The sequence below is a fragment of the Leuciscus leuciscus genome (assembly GCF_965113295.1).
Source record: "Leuciscus leuciscus genome assembly, chromosome: 9".
Classification (NCBI taxonomy): domain Eukaryota; kingdom Metazoa; phylum Chordata; class Actinopteri; order Cypriniformes; family Leuciscidae; genus Leuciscus; species Leuciscus leuciscus.
This window is the reverse complement of record NC_138733.1, coordinates 953099-973703: the sequence shown is the minus strand read 5'-3', so window position 1 is coordinate 973703 and position 20605 is coordinate 953099. Positions and strand designations below refer to the sequence as shown.

The window sequence follows — 20605 nt, the reverse complement described above, 5'->3', positions numbered from 1 at the left end:
CTGAGCATTCTCCTGGTTTTCTTGTCTCTTGGTTTTGGATATCTTGCCCTGTTCCCTGGATTACTCTCTTGCCTCTGGTCCCTGTCTGTTTTGTTTCTTTGTTTGTTTCTTTGTTTTGACTGCCTGTCTGTGTATGACTCTTGCCTGTACATCTGATTACGATTCTGGATTGCCCCATACAATAAAGCTGCATTTGGATCTCAACCTTCGTGTCTCGGAGCGGTTCGTAACATTTATAAATTGACCTTAAACATCTGAGGAAATGGCACACATTGTGTTCCCAGATGACCGTTATAAGCAACCTAAACTCACAGCACATGCAGAGATGGAGTTTGAGACGCTCCACTCATGTAAATGATAACAGTTCATGTGGAGCAGCATTTACTGTGAACAGAGCCGCTCTGAGATGATTAGAAATATAGCAGCTCTGAGAAATATTAAACGCACAGGGCACATACTGTATTTATTTAATTGAATCTCAGCCTTTGTGAATTCACAGTAGAAATATAGTATTGTTTGGTTTTTAAATGTTTTTAATATATCGTGCAGCCTTAGAAAACGGTCTAATAATGTGGTTCATGGACTTTCGTCTGTGGAATGAGTCACTTCTGGTATTTTGCAGGTTACTCGACATAAATTGCTATCAAAGATTTTTTTTTAATTGAGTACTTGAATTTTATCGAGGAATTGTGAGAGTACTAACCACATTCATTAAAACAATTGGGAGTCAACATGATTACCATTTGTTAATTTTAATATAACATCTGTGTACATGAAGTGTAAGAAATAATATTTTTTGTGTGTTCAATCTCTCTTTCTTGAGTTGAGGCGATTGGGTGATTGATCTGTAAATGATTGAACACATGAGCTGCTCCTAAGTAACCTGATACGATCAACATTTAACACTCTTTACTTTAAACACAATCTCAGCACAGTCAGGACTTTAGTACATGAAGAACAAAATGAATTCATCATTAAAGGGATAGTTCACCCAAAAATGAAAATTCTGTCATCATTTACTCACCCTCAAGTTGTTTCAAACCTGTATGAATTTCTTTTTTCTGCTGAACACAAAAGAAGATATTTTGAAAAATGTCTGTAACCAAACAGTTGATGGACCCCATTGACTTCCATAGTATTTTTTTTTCCTACTATGGAAGTCATTGGGGTCCATCAAATGTTTGGTTACCGACATTTTTCAAAATATCTTCTTTTGTGTTCAGCAGAAAAAAGAAATTCATACAGGTTTGAAACAACTTGAGGGTGAGTAAATGATGACAGAATTTTCATTTTTGGGTGAACTATCCCTTTAATGACCATCACATCCATCTTTTTCCGTGATCATCTTTATACATTATTTAATGTGATACAAATAATTTATATACGTTTTTATATAAGCTTTCCCTCTCACACAAACAGACACAAATAACATGGTGAATCTCAATTAGATCAAACATGGTGATTTGTGTTTTTTAAAAGGAAGAAGTCTGTTGATTCGATCTGTGTGTCTGATCTGAGAGAGTGAAGAGTGTGTCATTGTTCTCTACAGGTTGAGTAAGTGTGGTGTCACAGATGAAGGTTGTGCTGCTCTGGCTTCAGCTCTGAGATCAAACCCCTCATACCTGAGAAAACTGGATCTTTCTGAGAATAATCTAGGAGACTCAGGAGTGAAGCTGTTCTCTGCTGGACTGGAGAATCCTCACTGTAAACTGGAGGAACTGTGGTAAGATCATCTCTACCATAAAGACTCAGAGTGAATAAGGTTTAATATGTAGATAATGAATACAATATATCTTTGGCGTAAGCCCCATCCGGTGGTTCAGCGACAGATTCCAGCTTAAACCGTCAGATCCTGCCGGCGGTAGAAGACAGCGGTGAGGAGTCTCCCTGAAGAGGAACACTTACATCTTCATATATTATTATCCCCCAAAAGAAAGTAAAACTAACAGTTAAATAAACCGGACGAACTACAAACCAGACAACAGATGCAGGATTCAGTGAAGAGGTTTTTTTTAAATAACAAATGTTTGGTGTAAATCAACTTGCCTTGTAATGCTTGTGCAAACAGACCCTTGTAAAAGCGTGAGCATTTCCTCAAAATGTGTGCAGCTGAAAAGAGGGAAGTGGTGTGTGTTTCACCTGAACCAGGGCTGTCACCATATCAGATTTATCACTACATGATTATCATGGCCAAAATAACACACGATAACAATATATCACCATATCTATGGAATTCTTGAGATAATAATAATAATAATAATAATAATAATAATGCTATCAGTCAAATTCATCTTTACTTTGTTTATTTTGTGTTATTTTTGAAAAAGAAGAATCACACCATCTCATACAAAAGGAACAATTCCACTTAATGTGACCAGTTTGAAATAATGGTAACACTTTATCATAAGTATACAGTAACACAGCGCTTATAAATCATTTACAAACTAATAGTTAATGAATAGTATATAATAATATATAAGCTGTAGTTAATATATTAACCTGTTAAGCTGCAACGCCACTTTTAAAAAATCCCCAGAAATGACATACCCAAACTGAAACAGATACAGTTCATGAACCCTTTGCACTAAAAGCACAAGTATGATCTCATTTGAAAGCTGACACCTGGTAGTTTATTGTAAATGTAGAATTAATTATTGTCATAATGAAAAAACATTTTTTAAATAGCTTCAAAGTTTTGTAAAGTTATTAGAATTTTTTTTTTATTAAACATATTCATGAAAATAAAATTGAAGTGGGCCCTGGAGCAATCTAGAAATGCACTGCAGCTAAAGCCGTATGTGTGACCATGTTATATTTAAAATCTGAAAATGATAAGTCTAAAACTCTGTATTTAGTTAAATGTTTTTCAAGATCATGTCAAATTACTTTATTTTGGGCCTAGCTAGCATGTTAGCTTAGCACACCATCAATACACGACCATTTATGAGATTAAAACCATGTTTGTGCTACAAACGTACTTTATAACGCAAGTGGAGTGTTTTAAATAATCTTCTGTGATCTAATTTGGCTTCAGATAAAAAAAAAAATCAGACAGAAAATATATTTATAGAATTATGTACAATGATAAAGTCTATATCGATTAGCAATACATTATAAATATAATATATTATAAAAATACCTGGCATTGCTTGAAGAACACAGGCAAATCACATATCATTGCAATTATGTTTATTGTTTTCAAAACGTCTGTATCTGCATATTACAGCGATCTCTGTGTTAGCTTTGTGTGTAGCTGCTGCTATCAGTGACGTCCTTGAAGGTCACATGATTATGTCTCTTCTTCATGTTCCAAATATGGAGTATTTTTGTGCATATAGCGCCCTCAGGCTATTGGTATGAATTGAAAACACAGCACATCTCAGTAAGAAGCGCTCATAATGATTACATCGACGCATTTGGGTATAAATTCAATAAATATTATTCCTGTCTATAGAAATATGATGTGAATCTATGAGAATATATCAATATTTCTCCAAGTCTGCACATTTTTGAGCTAAAAGTCCTGAGGAACGTTGTTTTGTATAGCACTGTCATGACAACAGCACGGAGTTTTTTTTTCTGAATGGACCAGCTGACGCTCATAATTCATATTAAAGGGATCGATGCATTTTTTCATTTCATAACTCCTGACACAAATTAAGACATAACTGTCACTATAAGTTTCTCAGAATACAATAGTGGTCAAATACTGAAACTTGAGTCTTATATCTTTTTAATGATGTATAGTTTGTCAAAGTATAACATTTAGTCTGATAGTAACTTTGAACTAAATAAATAAAAAAACGCTTCAGTGCGCCGACGCACTGGTGAGGGTTAACAGGTTAAGAGACTATATACAAATACTGAGTTCTTCGTTCACTGTCACCATAATTAATAAAGTATTATTGTTTAATTAGCTCTTATGTAAAGAGTTAGATAATGCTTTGTTAACAACGTATTAACCATAAATAGTTCTCAATTTAGATTAGTGCTTTAATACAGCCTTTATTGGACATTAATTACATTAATATTAACCCTCTGGGGTCTGAACAATAGCCTATAGCAGGCTAAAGGAACACTTCAGTAACTCTACACTAGAGAAAAATATATGGATTATCATATGTTACTTCAAATGTTTCCATTCGTTATGACGTTATGAAATGAGATTGGAGTGAGTAAAAATATGAAGCCTGATGTTTGGCGCGTTTTGCTTTTCAAACGCACAGTGCGAGTGACTCAAACTCACAGTGCGTGCAGGGAACATTTACTGAAGCGATCGAGCCGCTCCAAACTATGAAACATTATTGTTACCATCTACGTTTGAGCAGATATCCTCAAACACAGTATTTAACAGAAAATACGGGTCTAAACATTATAATATTCACCATATTAGAGTAAACACTCATACTAGCCTACTTTTATCATGCTATGTTTTATTATCGAACATAAAAATATCCTTGTGTCGTACATGTATATAAATTTAGCATTGAAAGGTTGCCTACCAGTCTAGTTCACATTTCAACATGTTTCTGTCTATATGTAGATACGTATACATGTACGACATTAGGCTTCATGTTTTTACTCCAATCTCATTTCATAACGTACATTTTAGTCTGGCACCAGTTTGACTAGTAGCTACAATGTAAAGTTTATACAACTATAACATGCTTACTATTATGAGTGGAAATGTCTTACCTTAAAAATATTCTCATCTTCAAATCGCATTCTTCTAATTCTTCTGAGGTAAATCCAAGGTAAACAGCACAGCACAAACACAGTCTTCCAAACTCGATGAAAAGCAGAGGAGTACTGAAGTCTCTGATTCTTTGTTTTTGAGGTAATGAGGGCATTTACAGTTCTGCGTTCCTTCACGTGGATGATTTGCATGTCAATTGCTCTTGTGCGCGTGGGTGTGGTCACATTAGAGCTAATGAGGACGGGTTTGAGAAACTGTACATCTCGTTGCTTTCATACGCTCGAGGACCACATTCAGGACTTCCTAGGTATTGCCAATTTCACTAACCTCACAGACTATGATCTCATTGACTTCTTTTGTTATGGACTCAACAACCCGTTAAAATCCACTTTAATCCGTGATGGTCCACCAGAGGGCACTCCACATCAGACTATTGTCCTTCCCTCACAAACTACCTCTCCCATAACTCACTGCCCGGACTCTTCATCCATTATCACATTCACCTGTGTCTCATTATCTTGTTTAGCTCACCCCATATTAGGGGTGGAACGGTACATGTATTCGTATTGAACTGAAACAGTACGGGCGTCACGGTTCGGTGCATAAATTTACACGGAGAATACACGGTATAAAAATTAATAAAACTCGCGTTCAAATGAATTAATGTAATGCGGAACTACTGTTAGATATTAACCATAAATAGTTCTAGTTATATAGTTAATATTAATTACATTAATATTAACCCTCTGGGGTCTGAACAATAGCCTATAGCAGGCGGCCTATAAATCTTTCAAAAGGAACACTTCAGTAACACTACACTAGAGAAAAATATATGGATTATCATATGTTACTTCAAATGTTTCCATTCGTTATGACGTTATGAAATGAGATTGGAGTAAGTAAAAATATGAGTTACTGAATTACTGAATAGTATTACTGACTCAATTCACATTACTGAATTGAGTCAGTAATACTAACACTTTCTCTACTACTCTATTCTATTCTGTTCTAAAAAAAAAAAGAATTCTGCATTAGGTTAAACTGAGAAGGGATCATAGCACTTGCATATTGTTGTCCTACTGTTAGTTTAACTGCTTCTATTGTTCTCATTTGTAAGTCGCTTTGGATAAAAGCGTCTGCTAAATGAATAAATGTAAATGTAAATGTAGATGTGCGGGTTCTTTAGGGACACCTAATCTGTAGCCCCGCCTTAGCTCTGAAGCAGGCTGCGATGTAAAGATTGCAATGCTGGAATATGTTGTGTGTGAGAGAGAGAGAGAGAGAGAGAGAGAGAGAGAGAGAGAGGGGCGCGGGCGAAAAGTCGCAAAGTGTTTACTTATATTTGTGTGCGTGTGTGAGTCGCGGGCGCAACCGAACAGTGGAAACATAAAAACATACTCCGTCACAGGACATCATTCAAACTGCAAAGTGATTAAGTTACTGTTAATTAAAATTTTAAGGAAAACAAATACATTAATCTGAAATGTTGCAAATTAATTTTCAATTCATTCAGGTACAGTTACCAAAGATATCTCAAGATCTTTTTGTCTTTTTATTAATTTAATTAATAAACTAATTATATAAAACTATTGTCAGTGCACTACAAATAAACTGGTTCTATGCCTTTATTAATAAAACTTATTTAAAAAATACAAGGCTTAAGTCATTTATTTTCCTTTGGTGGTCCAGCCTGAGACATGCACAAGCCTTCTGCATTTTTGTTTGCTTTTTCCTCCATTGTACCGAACTCGTACCGAACCGTGATGTCTGAACCGAGGTATGAACCGAACCGTGACTTCTGTGTACCGTTCCACCCCTACCCCATATAAGACTGGTTTTCTCATTCATTATCTGCAAAGTCTTGTTTAGTGTTACCCTGCAATTCCGAGCATTCTCCCTGGTTTCATTTCTCTTGGTTTTTGGATTTCTTGCCTGTTCCGTGGATTACTCTTTTGCCCTTGTTCCCTGCCTTGTTGTGTTTGTTTGAATGGACTGCCTGCCTGTGTTTGACCCTGCCTGTACTTTGGATTACTTCATTGGATTACCCTGTTCAATAAATACTGCATTTGGATCTGCAACCTTCATGTCTCGGAGCAGTTCGTGACACACATGTTCCTTAAAATTTTTAACAAATACATTAAGCACACACACACACTCTCACACATACACACAAAAACACATGTTGGGTTTTGAGGTTTTATGGGGACTTTCCTTAGAAATAATGATTTTTATACTGTACAAACTGTATGTTCAATCCCCTAATCCTAACTGATGTATTTTAACAATGTGAACTAATGAGAATTTTTATATATTTCATATTGACAGCATTATGTTGTTATTTTATTTTTTAAGTGTTATGTTTATTTTTTGGATATAGACTTAATGTGTGTCATTGTTCTCTACAGGTTGTGTGATTGTGGTGTCACAGATGAAGGTTGTGCTGCTCTGGCTTCAGCTCTGAGATCAAACCCCTCACACCTGAGAACACTGGGTGTGTCATATAATAAACTAGGAGACTCAGGAGTGAAGCTGTTCTCTGCTGGATTGGCGAATCCTCACTGTAAACTGGAGAAACTGTGGTAAGATCATCTCTACCATAAAGACTCTGAGTGAATAAGGATTAATATGTAGATACAATATATCTTTGGCGTAAGCCCCATCCGGTGGTTCAGCGATAGATTCCTGCTTCCTGCTTTCTGCATTATTATCCCCCAAAAGAAAGTAAAACTAACAGTTAAATAAACCGGACAAACTACAAACCAGACAGAAGATGCAGGATACAGTGAAGAGGGATTTTAAAGCACAAATGTTTGGTGTAAATCAATTTGTAATGCTTGTGCAAACAGACCCTTGTAAAAGCATTTCCTCAAAATGTGTGTGTGCAGCTGAAAAGAGGGAAGTGGTGTGTGTTTCACCTGAACCAGGGCTGTCACCATATCAGATTTATCACTACATGATTATCATGGCCAAAATAACACACGATAACAATATATCACCATATCTATGGAAATCTTGGGGAAAAAAAATAATAATAATGCTATCAGTCAAATTCATCTTTACTTTGTTTTTTTTTGTGTTATTTTTGAAAAAGAAGAATCACTCCATCACATACAAAAGGAACAATTCCCCTCAATGGCGACCAGCCTACTTACCCCCCGCATTATTGAGGCAGCGATAGGACAGGGCTTAGGCCAAGGAAGTCACTGCTGTTCCGCAAGACCCACTCAGTTAGACTTGGATAAAACTGGGAAAGCGTGCCCTTTCGATGGAAGGAGGGACACTACAGAAGTCACATCCAGCCCGCAGGGAGGTAACATGTGGAGGATACACATATGGACTGGGCAAATTTCCGGGCAGAACAACATATGGAATGTCACTGAGGTGGCTCCAGCCTATAACAGGGGGGGGACTCAACCGTCAGTGACGGCAGAGTAAGCTCTGCCAAGGGAAAGACACGGGCTCGCCTAAGGGAGCCGTACCGTGGAGAATACACATATGGGAACGCCGTAGGGATCACAACATATGAACCCACCCTAGCACAAGTTTCACCAGTGCATACGAGTGGTCGGCCTAGCATCGGACGCTCCACCACGTCCAATGCCGAAGGGGTGTGGAGGAACTCAGGGTTCGGCTAAAGGGGAACTGAACTGGAGCAATAATGGCGCACGTATTCAGTCCATAGTAGGGGAATGGCGCAGCAAGCCAAAACATCGAGCGGGGCTTATGATTTTAACTGGCTTCTATGTGAAGAGAGCACACGGGAAGCAACCGGCTCGACACGTAGGCTATTGAATCTAGCGAACATGTTAGGTGTCGCCCAGCCCGCAGCTCTACAAACATCTGTCAGCGAGGCACCTTGCGCCAACGCCCAGGAAGCGGCTACACTCCGAGTGTATATATATATATTTTTTTTTTTTTCGGAGACGAAATAATCTAACGAGAGAACAAAATGATGGCCTAACGGAAAAATGTATCAAAAAGCAGCGGACGAGCCCCCATTTATTACGATTCGTCTAGGTTTAATCATAACAAAAATATATACAGGACTCCCACGCCCAGTCGTCAGACCCGAAAGATTCAAAAGACTACAAAATTCAAGAAAAACGATAAACGTTTTGTTAAGATGGGAAGAAAAATAAACATTTATAAAATTGAGTGTTTTCAGAGTAACAAAAAAAAAAAACAGTAAGTGTAATAATCTTCAGGAAGACCCAAGGCCCCCCCAAAAAATAAAAAAATAAAATAAAATAACTTCCCTCAAAGTATCCAAAACAAAATCCAACAAATTACCCTCAATACACTAACAAAACAGAACGAACGTGATTTCAAAAGAAAAGGGCAGGTCAACCCTACAAAACACCGCTGAAAATAAAAGACAACATAATCTAGATTCCAAGAACACAGGATGAGATGCTACTATCCTTTGTGCAAGCACTTCCAAGAGTTCATGAACAGTGAGCCTGATGACATTTGGGGAGCGCATCGTCAGTAGTATACCTCCTAGGGTGTTTCGGCCTTTCACACTATACACCCTCCCCACAGGCGGCCAGCGACAGGGTGATCAATCCTGCGCTTGCGTCCCATTCCCAATTAGTCATAGGAGTTGCCTTGTTGTTGATAGCCAACATCCCATGGGACTATGCATGGCAGGGGCGTCCTCCTCCCTGAGTCAAGCATTGTTGACCGCATACCTCCTGGCCCCTTTCACTTCGGGGCCCAGCTGGGGTCTAAATCAATTACAACAGTGGTCTGACGGCTGGAGAGGAGACAAGGGAAGTGCGACCGGCCCGGAATCACAACAACCGACTTCTGAGAGCAGAAACACTGTTTTAAACCCACGTAAAGGGGTGGAGCCATCTCACAGCTGATCAGAGGATATCCTGCTTGGAACAAACAGCAAAATAACCACACACAAATTACATATAATTCCGTAACAGTGTTGTTGTTCTCTACAGGTTGAGGGATTGTGGTGTCACAGATGAAGGTTGTGCTGCTCTGGCTTCAGCTCTGAGATCAAACCCCTCACACCTGAGAGAACTGCATCTGTCTGGGAATAAACTAGGAGACTCAGGAGTGAAGCTGCTGAAGGATCTGGAGGATGATCCACATTATAAACTGGAGAAACTACGGTAAGAATAGTTTTTAACGATTTTCATCATCATATTTTAATTTAAAGTTCAAATGGTTTTAATTTAAAGTTTTACTCGCTAGAAATAAAAGTAAAGGTTCAGGTTCAGTAACACCACGTGTGTGTGTGTGTGTGTGTGTGTGTGTGTGTGTGTGTGTGTGTGTGTGTGTGTGTGTGTGTGTGTGTGAATATTTTGTCTGAGATCATCAGATAATGAGTCTTAAATTCAGCTTCAGTTTCAAGTCTCTGAACTTTAAACTGTGTTTAATATGAGTTGAATTCTGCTCATACTGTTGTGACTGATTGTGAAAATAATATTAATGTTATTTTCAGTGTTATTTTTTTAACTGCCTCTATAGGCATCTTTACACAGCCGAGTTAAGGCTGCTCTAAAGCGGCTCTGTGTCTGCTCAAAGTTCTGTGTAAAGACACAATGCTGCATAAAAGCAAACTTCACCTTCAGGGGTCTGAGGTGTTTTCTGGGCCCTGGAGGTGTTCTGACATGCTCTGACATTTGTGCTTATTTCTGTTACTTGTGACATTTCATGGCTAAAGTCTGATTACACTCAAAGTATGAGTTCGTTATTAAGCACAAATCCTGCTACAATAATATGTCAGCAGCATGTAAGAGTTTGTAGTTTTGAGATAATGACAGGTGTGAAAGACAAAGACCCTCCCATAATGGCCCTATCACAACACTATGCTTGATAAGCTTTTGACTCCAAGGAGGAGGTGACAGGCGAGTTGCAACATGCAAGGGGAGCGCAGCTCGACGGTCGCAATGTTGTCAGAACAGTACAAGCTCGCCGAGCAGCGGTGTCTCGAAGCGAGGGACTGTAAGCAACTCGAGGCAACGAATGCCAAATGCAGTCAGAGGGTGCCCAGAGCTCTGTTACTGCATGGCCTTTATACGTGGCCCCTCAGCCAACATTTGGAGGACACTTGTTCCAGGAGCCACTAGCCCGGGGAAACAAAGGTCTGCTTATGGGCTGAGGGTTTGGTGACAGGCTAGGGTGTTTGTTTTCTTACACAGAGCGTGTCACTCTGCCACGGCCACCTCGGGACTCGGTCGTCAAGCCAATGCTGAAGCGGTCTCCATATGGAGGAAGCCGTGCAGCTGCATCTGCCATATGCCCCAGGAGCCTCTGAAAGTTTCAGTGGGACCCTTTCTCACTTCTAAATAGCACTGAGCTGGCACACCTCACTTGAGAGATGCACTAGACAGAGACCACTTCCATACTAGAAAAGAGATACTCGGCATTTGGGCGAGATTACTCTTTCCCAGTTGACTTGAAGACTCAACTGGCTATGGAGCACTCGAACTGTACTGATACTTTGTATCTTCGAACGCAAAAACACGCCTGTGGTTCGGAAGGATAGAGATCTGAAGTACACGTTTCTTAGGTCGAACGCTGCAGACCAAGCTTGGGGACGGGGCATTGAAAATGCAACTCTGTGTTTACAAGTGAATGGAGGCTTTCGAAAAAGGGCCCGTATCAGTTGGCACAGAACCAAGATGGTCGTAACCCACCACATAATAAGGGTACAATGAAGTACGGGCTCTGAAGCTAAACTTCATACCGGCTGGAGGTAACGAGACTTCCAGGGCCCAGAAAACACCTCAGACCCCCGAAGGCGGCCCGAAGCGGGATCTGAGTGTTTGGTGCAACACTTACCTGACTCCACTGGGTGGCAGGGGATGCGTGAGAAGGCGGATGACCGGGTCCTCGAACGCACCTTGCTGCCAGCTGGCAAACAAGAGGGGGCTGAGGGGTACAAGGCTTTACAGGGTCGCACACCACCAGACTTGCCCTCTTGGGACCCAGGAACAGAGGAATTGCTCTTTCTTTGAAGTGTGGGTACCGCTAGCTCCGTTTTTTTTTTTTTTTTTTTTTGGGGGGAGCCAGCGGTGGAACAGACACACACAAACAAAGACTCCACCCGGCCCTCATCCGGGGGGAGGGAGTGGATGACCAACTCTAAAGCACCCTCCTCCATCCCTGAGCGGCCCGCTCAGGAACGCTTTCGCTGTCGTTTGCCACCTGGCTTGGCAGCGCCTAGAGCGGGCTGGGCGTCCCTACTGCGGCCGGCTCTATGCTGAGGCCTGGCTGGAGGCTGCTGCAGAGGTCCAGCGGAGCGGCGGCAGGGGAACACCCTCGGCGACGAGCAGGCGAAGGAACTGCCACTGGCGGCGGGGTGGCAGCAGTGGGCCGCCAGGGCAGGATGTGCCGGATGGCCTACGCCTGCGCTTGGGCGGCAGAAAACTGCTGGGCGCAGTTCTCCGCCGCATCGCGACCAGCCCAACCTGGGAAATTGGGGAGACCAGGAACCTTGTCCGCATCCACCATACAACCAGGCTGAGCCAGCGATGGTGCTCCTGGACCACTAACGTGGACATCGCCAGACCGATCACGCACGCCACGACACGACACTCGTGCCCCGGAGGGCGAGGTCGGATGCGGTGCGGAGCTCACCTATGAGCGCACGATCTGGACTACCCTCGTGCATGTGGAAGCAGCACCATGGCATGCAAGAGGAGACGGCTTGCCCACAGGCTTTGTAAGCTCTGCCTGTCGGAACGGGCGAGAACTCACAGGCCCTAGGGGGGAGACGAGGGGCCACATCCAGAAAGCAGCGGCCGCCGAACACAGGTGCACCTGTGTCGCGCCAGACCGCTCTATTGGAGGGATAGACTTGCAGCCCTTCACCGCTCCTCCTTCGGGTAGCGATGGGGGAAAGCTTATTCAGGCAGTTTCTGGCAGAGAAAGGTGCCGTCTACAACCTGGTAAGCTCTCCATGCACTTCGGGAACGACAACCTGAGGGGTGACAACTTGAGAACCAGCGCGGCCTGTCCCGAGATACCAATCATCCAACCGAGACTGTTCGGGACACGGTGGAAGATTCCAGTCGAGCCCGACAGCCTCGGCGGCCCGATTCAGCATAGCTGATGTTTCTGGATCTGGCTCGGGCAACGTTACACTCCCAGAGGGAGATAACACAGCCCAGTCATCATTTCCAGAGGTCAGCTCACCCTCCAATGCTGCAATCGGCATCCTGTCCCCTGGAGAGGCCCCGAATGAAACGGCTGGTCGGTCCATTACAGAGGGACCAGCGCGCTCAACAGGGCTCCACCGGCTGCGATGTGATAGAGGAGTGAGGGGTCCATAGGGATTGGTTACCGGGCGGGGAAGCCTCACTATGATCCTCTGATCACCCATCCCACACGGCGACGTAGCAGGGCGTGGTAATGGGGACTCCAGCTTCACGCATGAAGGCGAGTCTCGATCTCAACACCGCAATAGTCATGTCCTCGCAATGAGAACATAAACTATCCACAAAAGCTGCTTCAATATGCTGCTTATATACACATAAATATATATATATTACAAACACGTGATACAACCATTGTGACCGTCCATTTGGGGGGACAGGGAACGATCGCATCCAGAAACGCACAGATGGAATGGCATCTTGAAAAAGACGCACTCACACCCGTGTTGCTCTTTTAGAAAATGGGACCCATCACCAGTGCCGGAGCACACAGGGAATGACCGCGGCAACTGAAACAGTGAAGCACTCACTTTTTCGCCCTCAACCGACTGACAACACACAAACAAACAAAAACTTTGTTGCTGTTAGAACAGAAGTTGAGAGCGATATATGCATGATATATATATAATGATATATATATATAATGAACACTAGGTTTGTTGTGCCTTGTAGGCATAGGCTACGTGCTGTGCTGCATAAAATAATAATAACTATAGCCAATAGCAGGCAGCCTATAAATCGTTTAAAAGGAACACTTCAGAAACACTACACTAGAGAAAAATATATATTGATTATCATATGTTACTTTAATCTCATTTCATAACGTCATAACGAATGGAAACATTTGGAGTAAAAACATGAAACCTATTGTTTGGCGTGCTTTGCTTTTCAAACACACAGCGCCTGCAGAGAACATTTACTGAAGCGATCGAGCCACTTCAAACTATTAAACATTATTGTTACCATATTATACATCTACGTTTGAGCAGATATCCACAAACACAGTATTTAACAGTAAACACGGTTCTAAAAATTATAATATTCACCATAGTATACACTCATACTAGCCTACTTTTATCATGCTGTGTTTTATTATAGAATATAAGAACATCCTCATGTCGTACATGTATATACATTTAGCATTGAAAGGTTGCCTACCAGTCTAGTTCACATTTCAACATGTTTCTGTCTATATATAGATACATACACATGTACGACATTAGGCTTCATGTTTTTACTCCAATCTCATTTCATAACGTACATTTTAATCTGGCACCACCAGTTTAACATGTCTTACCTTAAAAATCTTCTCATCTTTAAATTGCATTCTTCTAATTCTTCAGAGGTAAATCCAAGGTAAACAGCACAGCACAAACACAGTCTTCCAACCTCGATGAAAAGCAGAGAGGAGTAAGTTACTGAACTCTCTGATTCCTTGTTTTTAGGTAATGAGGGCATTTACAGGTCTGTGTCCCTCCGCGTGGATCTTTTGCATGTCAATCGCTCATTAAAGTTTATTAGGACGCGTTTGAGAAACTGTACATGTCGCTGCTTTCATACGGATTACTTAAAGAGAGAATATTTGTTTTTTATATAATTTACATACTTTAAAAATAGAGACTCCAAGTGTTGTATAGACATACGTCTCAAGTCTGTGTGACAAACATTCGCTGATTTTCTGTCGCGTTTCAGAATGAGTTTCACATTGAGAGAGACGGCAGAACACGCATCATATTTATTTTCTTTACTTTACGAAAAACATAACATTTTGTTTTTATTATGAGTGTACACAAATAAAAGAAGACATTAAACAGTTTTGAATGATGTATAACACTTATATGTAAGATCAAAATCAACAGAGTATTTTGAGTCTCTTTTGCACCGATAAGAAAAAAAGCGAGCTGGTACCGCCGACCCCAGGGGGTTAAAATATGACGGGTCTGACCCACCTCAGCCCCTAGTATCAAAGTCGACTCTGATATTGTTTTGGTTCAGTGTAAATTAATGCAACTTGTGCCGCTCTAAACTACGTCATTGTCATGACAACCAAACGCTCAGAGCGAGAATCAAGAAGCGAAAGACAAAACATATTGGCCTAGCTCCAGATTGTTTTAGCCAAATTAAAAAATGTCAGCCAACAAGGGACAATAAAGTAAATGTGTCCTGTATTTTTTATCTTTATTTAATTTTTATTCAAAGTCTTTATTATCTCATTTATCTCTTTTTTATCTTCAGTTTCTTTGTTAATTATTTTTAAATTCATTTTATAAAACTTTGTTAAAACTGTAGTTTTAAAATAGTAATGCATTCAAAGTATTCAATTTTAATTCCTGTGTAAATGCATTTATGTTCTCCGCGTCAGAGAAGCAATAAACATTCTGTGTAAATGCACATTTTGTGATTTTATGCCGCTTCAGATTTGGTTTCTGTGCCACTTTTTCTGTGTAAAGACGCCTTATTTGTGTGACAATCTGAGATTTGGGTTGTTTGTTATTAACTGATATTAAATGTGTAGTGAGTGTAATGGTCATTTCTGCTGGTTCTGTATCAGCTGTCCGTTGTGTGAAAGTGACCTTTCATGTGCTTTTGATTTTGTAAAGTGACTTTGAGCATCAGATAGAAGCTATATTATCATGTTTGAGAATTAATTAATATAGATTATCTAGTTAGTTTTCTTATGAAAAGATGTGACAGACGTAATACCTCATTAAGTCACGAATCTGGTCCATGCACTTCCGGTTGGTCACCACCAGAGGTCGCTCACTCACAGCATGGACTTTTGCACTTCACTACAATCCCTATCATTCATTGCATTGACGACACACACAGCGGATTCCACTAATCACACTCACACCTGAGAACTATCGCACACTATCTCACTCTCTTTATAAGCCTTGGACTTTCTCTCCCTGTTGCCAAGTATTGAATTGCGTTTAGCACTCCCCTAGTGTTAGCTTCTCTACAGAGCCCTTCCAGTGATCTTAGTCTTGCCTTGTCCTTTGTGTTTTCCTGTGTTCTGATTCTTGCCCGTGTTTCCTGGATTAACCCTTAGCCTAGCCCTTTGGACTAAACAATTCCCCATCGTAAGTACACATTGATGGCCTAAGACACGAAACGAGCGGTTTGTGTGAGAAAACGAACAGTATTTATATCGTTTTTACCTCTTATACGCAGACATGTCCAAGTGATCTGATCTGACGTGTACGCAGACTGGTGCATAGATATATACACTAGATGTCGCCTTAAAGACATTCGTTCCAATGAACTGCCGTAGACAAGGCGACATCTAGTGTGTATATATCTATGCACCAGTCTGCGTACACGTCAGATCAGATCACTCGGACATGTCTGCGAATAAGAGGTAAAAACGATATAAATACTGTTCGTTTTCTCACACAAACCGCTCGTTTCGTGTCTTAGGCCATCAATGTGTACTTACGATGGGGAATTGTTTAATTTGGACGACGGGGAATTGTTTTAATTTGGACTCTGTGCTTGTGTTTTGAGACCGTGACCATAGACCTGCATTATATGACTGACAGACAAGAACGGTTTGACCTAAAAATATCAAAATTGAAACTACTGCGGAAAAAAAGACACCTACATCTTGGATGCCCTTGAGGTAAGCTAAAACATACCAAAAATGTATTTCAAAGTGAACTATCCCTTTAATGTGTCACTATATGTATACTATGTCTGTCTCTAGCCTATCAGTCAATGTGTAAATTTAAATGTAAGCCTAAATATAACAAATCGCACAATAAATGTTACTATATCACCAAAAATCCGCTATCTCAAAATCAATCTCCTCTCACAAAAACCCACGAGGTCAAGATGCGTTGACTTCACTTTTATACAGATGTGCGATTGTGTGGTTTGTTCCCGACCCTGTCAATCAAACGCTGATTCGGCGGACCATGCCACCTGTCGAAACACTTGTAAAACACTCCGAAGCTTCATTTAGCCGTAGTCACGTGACATGGGTGTTTTGAATCACGCTTCGGATCAGTGTTTCGAAACATCTGCGCTTCGGGATCTCGAAAAGCTTCGGAACGTCAGTTTCGCGTCAGCCATTCCTACTGTTTACCTGGATTATGTCTCTTTGCCTTGCCCCTGTTGGATATTGTTCGCCGATCATCTACCCACGCTTTCCCTAAGGATTACTCTGTGTCATGGCTCTGCCATACCTGTTTGCTGTTTATTGACCCTGTCTGTATTATGACCATGTTTTGGAATAAAGCCTTGCATATGGATCCGCACGTCTCTCGTCTTGTTCGCCCCGTTACACATAATGCATATGTTACTGTTTGTGTGTTTTATTTTAGGTATTAGATGACAGTCTGATCTTCTGATGATCATCTGATGGTGGATAAGGATCCACTACAGAGACTCACAGTCAACAGAATCAACAGAGACTGAAGATACAGTGACTTCACTGTTATAAATTAAGACTTCATTTAGGCCTCGTTTTCACTGCAGGTCTTGATGCCCAATTCTGATTTGTTGCCTATATCCTATAGACCGTCCGTTTACACGTTTTTTCAATTGTGACCCATAGCCGATTCATGTGTTTACACTTGACATACTATTTGAAACATTGCGCATGCTTATAGGGGGTTCTTGCACAGATGGACGAACGCGATATATGCTTGATGTTAGCTTTGCGATGTGAACAAGGCCTGAAACCGATCTCGAAATAGCCGAATGCATTAATTTTTTTCCTGTTTACACGGTCATAGAACACATCCGATCTGTGTCACATATGAGCAAAAAATCGTAATTGGGTCACTGACAGTGTAAACGATGCCTTAGATTTCAACGATCCTCTGACAGACCTGATGAGGCGGCAGTGAAACACCTTTAATTTCACAGCAAATTACAGTTTCTCATTCATGATTAACCATTTTATTTGTATAAACGCACAGTATAAACTTAAAAATGTTGGAGTTTTAGAGTAAATATAGAGACTGAATGTATTTGTATTGAATAAGCAGAGGGAGACAAAGACTAATGAAAGATTTATTTTTCATAATTATGAGGAAAGAAAACAGTTCAAGCTCACTTTTGGAAAACAAACAATGAAAGCTTGAGTTTATACATCATGTTTTTAATAATAGTTGTATTACATTTGTATTCATGTATTAAAGGGATCATATGACGCGTTTTCATGTTTTCTTTTTCTTTAGTGTGTTATGCTGCTGTTTGTGCATGTATAAGATCTGCAAACTTACAAAGCTCAAAGTCTGCTACAAAAAGATTTATTGTATCTAATGCCCGCCACACACTGTATGATTTTGGGCTGTTCAAGACGAAAGATGAGCATTGTGAAACAATCGTGGTGATTTCTGTGGTTGTGGCTCCTAAAAGTCGTACAGTGAGAGCGTTGTTGACGCTGTTGTCACAGTCTTTGGATCAAAGATAGCCTGTGATAATTTACTTAAAGTGTCTTGATCATCTCACAGTGTGTTGATGCTACGACCTACATCTACTGACTAGGAACAAATGCATCATGAAATGGCGTATTGATCAACGCGACATGGCACTAAAACTTAAAACTACTTTCCTCAAACTCCATTTACAAAACTGGCATGCCAACTTCACCTCTTTTCCCAAGTCACTGGACAAAACAGCCTGAGACAAAAAGGCATCAGACATAAATGCATCTTTTAGTCTGAGGCTGTTTCATCCGATGCCTAATTGTACAAGACTTGACACCTGATGTTTTTCCTGAGACCTGAAGCCTTTCAGTCTGAGGCATGACGCCTTTTCATCATATGATTGAGGTCTGAGGATGTCTGAAAATGTTCACCGTAGTTCTACCAGAAAGACTCGGGAGATAGAGTGATGTAACAAAGCATTAATTCATTGCCAGCTCAGCAAGCAATTATTTATAAAGTTCTTTGGCGTTGGCCCCGTCCGTAGTGCATAATCCGAGGGTAGCGGATCTGCATTTCCTGTCTGAAGACGAAGGCAGAGGCGCAGCCGACCCCCCCGGGAAGTATGGACAGGACCATCCTGGTGGATGTGGGGAGGCTGGAGGTAATTGTTTGCATCAGCGTCTGCAAACTCAAACATGTGTAAGTACCGATCTTTTATACAGCAAGTATTAGGACATGATTGGATAGATGTGAAGGTAATAAGTGACGCAGTAATTGAGTCTTCCTGGCAGAACTTACGCTAAAGCTTTCATTTCCAGTGAAGGTGCAGCAGTCACCACTCTCTGCAGCTGATTTCATGTCAGATCAATTCTGTGTTAGGAGCTTTGGGTTCACTCTGACCTCACACACACACACTCTCTTAGTTCACTGACATGTATCCAGTGTAAATGGCTGTTATTGTGTGTGTGTGTGTGTGTGTGTGTGTGTGTGTGTGTGTGTACTCGTCTATCTATCTAACTGGGGACCTTGGTGTCGTTACACACTCACTAACAGGGGACCGTCGAGCCAAGTGGGGACATTTTTCAAGTCCCCTGTTGGTCATGCTTTAAAACATGTTAAAATCAGCCAAAACACGCTCTGGTTAATTTTGTACATTTTTGACCAAGTGGGGACTTACATGTGTGTGTGTGTTTAAGTCCATACTCAGCAGCGCTCCTGTAGGCTGGAGCAGGAACTGCAGTGGCCCATTAACACACGTCGTTCACACTTCTCTATTGTCTGAATGGCTGCTGTCCTTGAGAGGCTCTGAGACTGTAGAGCTGCTGTTTAACTGCTTCAGTAACACTTTATAATAACTGCACGCTATTAATCATTAGTTAATCATTAGTAAAGAGTTAATTAATTTATAAAGCATTAATATACACTAATAAGCAGTATATAAATGCAGTTATAAATGCTTTATTCCTGTTTTAAAAGCATATCTATAATGTGTTTAATAATTGTATTTTCATACTTTATTAATGATCAATTTATCATTTCTAAATGAAGTATAGCATCATTTACAAAGCAGTTATTTAGGAGTTGTCAGTGGTTCATAAGATCCCTTAGAAAGTGTGAGTAAATGATTAAACTAATTCAATGTACATTCATACATCATACACTTATTATTCAGACATATAGTAATAGTTACTTAGTGTGTTAATAAATGCTTTATTAACATGTATTTCTACTGTAGTTCAGGTAGTTATAAAGCATTTAGTAGAGGTCAGTTCACAATTTTTTGTGAGCTCATCTAAAGTGAGGACTAGTTATGCTAGTTATGTAGGAGATTTAAAGGCTGTTAATATTTCTATGTTCTCTATCATTGTGTTGTGTTGTGTTTGTTTCCTTTTTCTGTTTAGAAGATAACTGAGTCTTTAAATCTCCTTTATAAATGCTTTACTAGGCATAACTAGTCCTCACTTTTGCTCACAAAATAGTGAACTGACCACTACTAAATGCTTTATAACTCCCTGAATCTACTACATTTACTCACAATTTCTAAGTGATCTTATTAATCACTGACAACTCCTAAATAACTGCTTTGTAAATAATGCTATACTTCATTTAGAAATTATAAATTGATAATTAATAAAGTATGAAAATACAATTATTAAACACATTATAGATATCCTTATAAATCAATAATACAGCATTTAAAGCTGTATTTATAAACGGCTTATTAATGTCTGCTTTATGAATTATGATTTAACTGTTTACTAATGCTTAACTAATGATTAATTAAATGCAGTTATTATAAAGGGTTACCATATATATATTATATAATATTTTTCAGAATATAACTTCAAATA

The 20605-nt window shown here is 40.3% G+C and overlaps 1 protein-coding gene across 1 annotated transcript in view; it reads left to right on the top strand.

Moving 5' to 3' along the window:
• LOC309506195 (uncharacterized protein) overlaps positions 1 to 20605 on the top strand; it is a 535239-nt gene that overhangs the window by 386119 nt on the left and 128515 nt on the right. The window contains exon 22 of the mRNA XM_082179817.1: positions 1550 to 1723. Within this exon, the coding sequence (XP_082035943.1) occupies positions 1550 to 1723 (174 nt within the window). The remainder of the gene's footprint in view (positions 1 to 1549; positions 1724 to 20605) is intronic.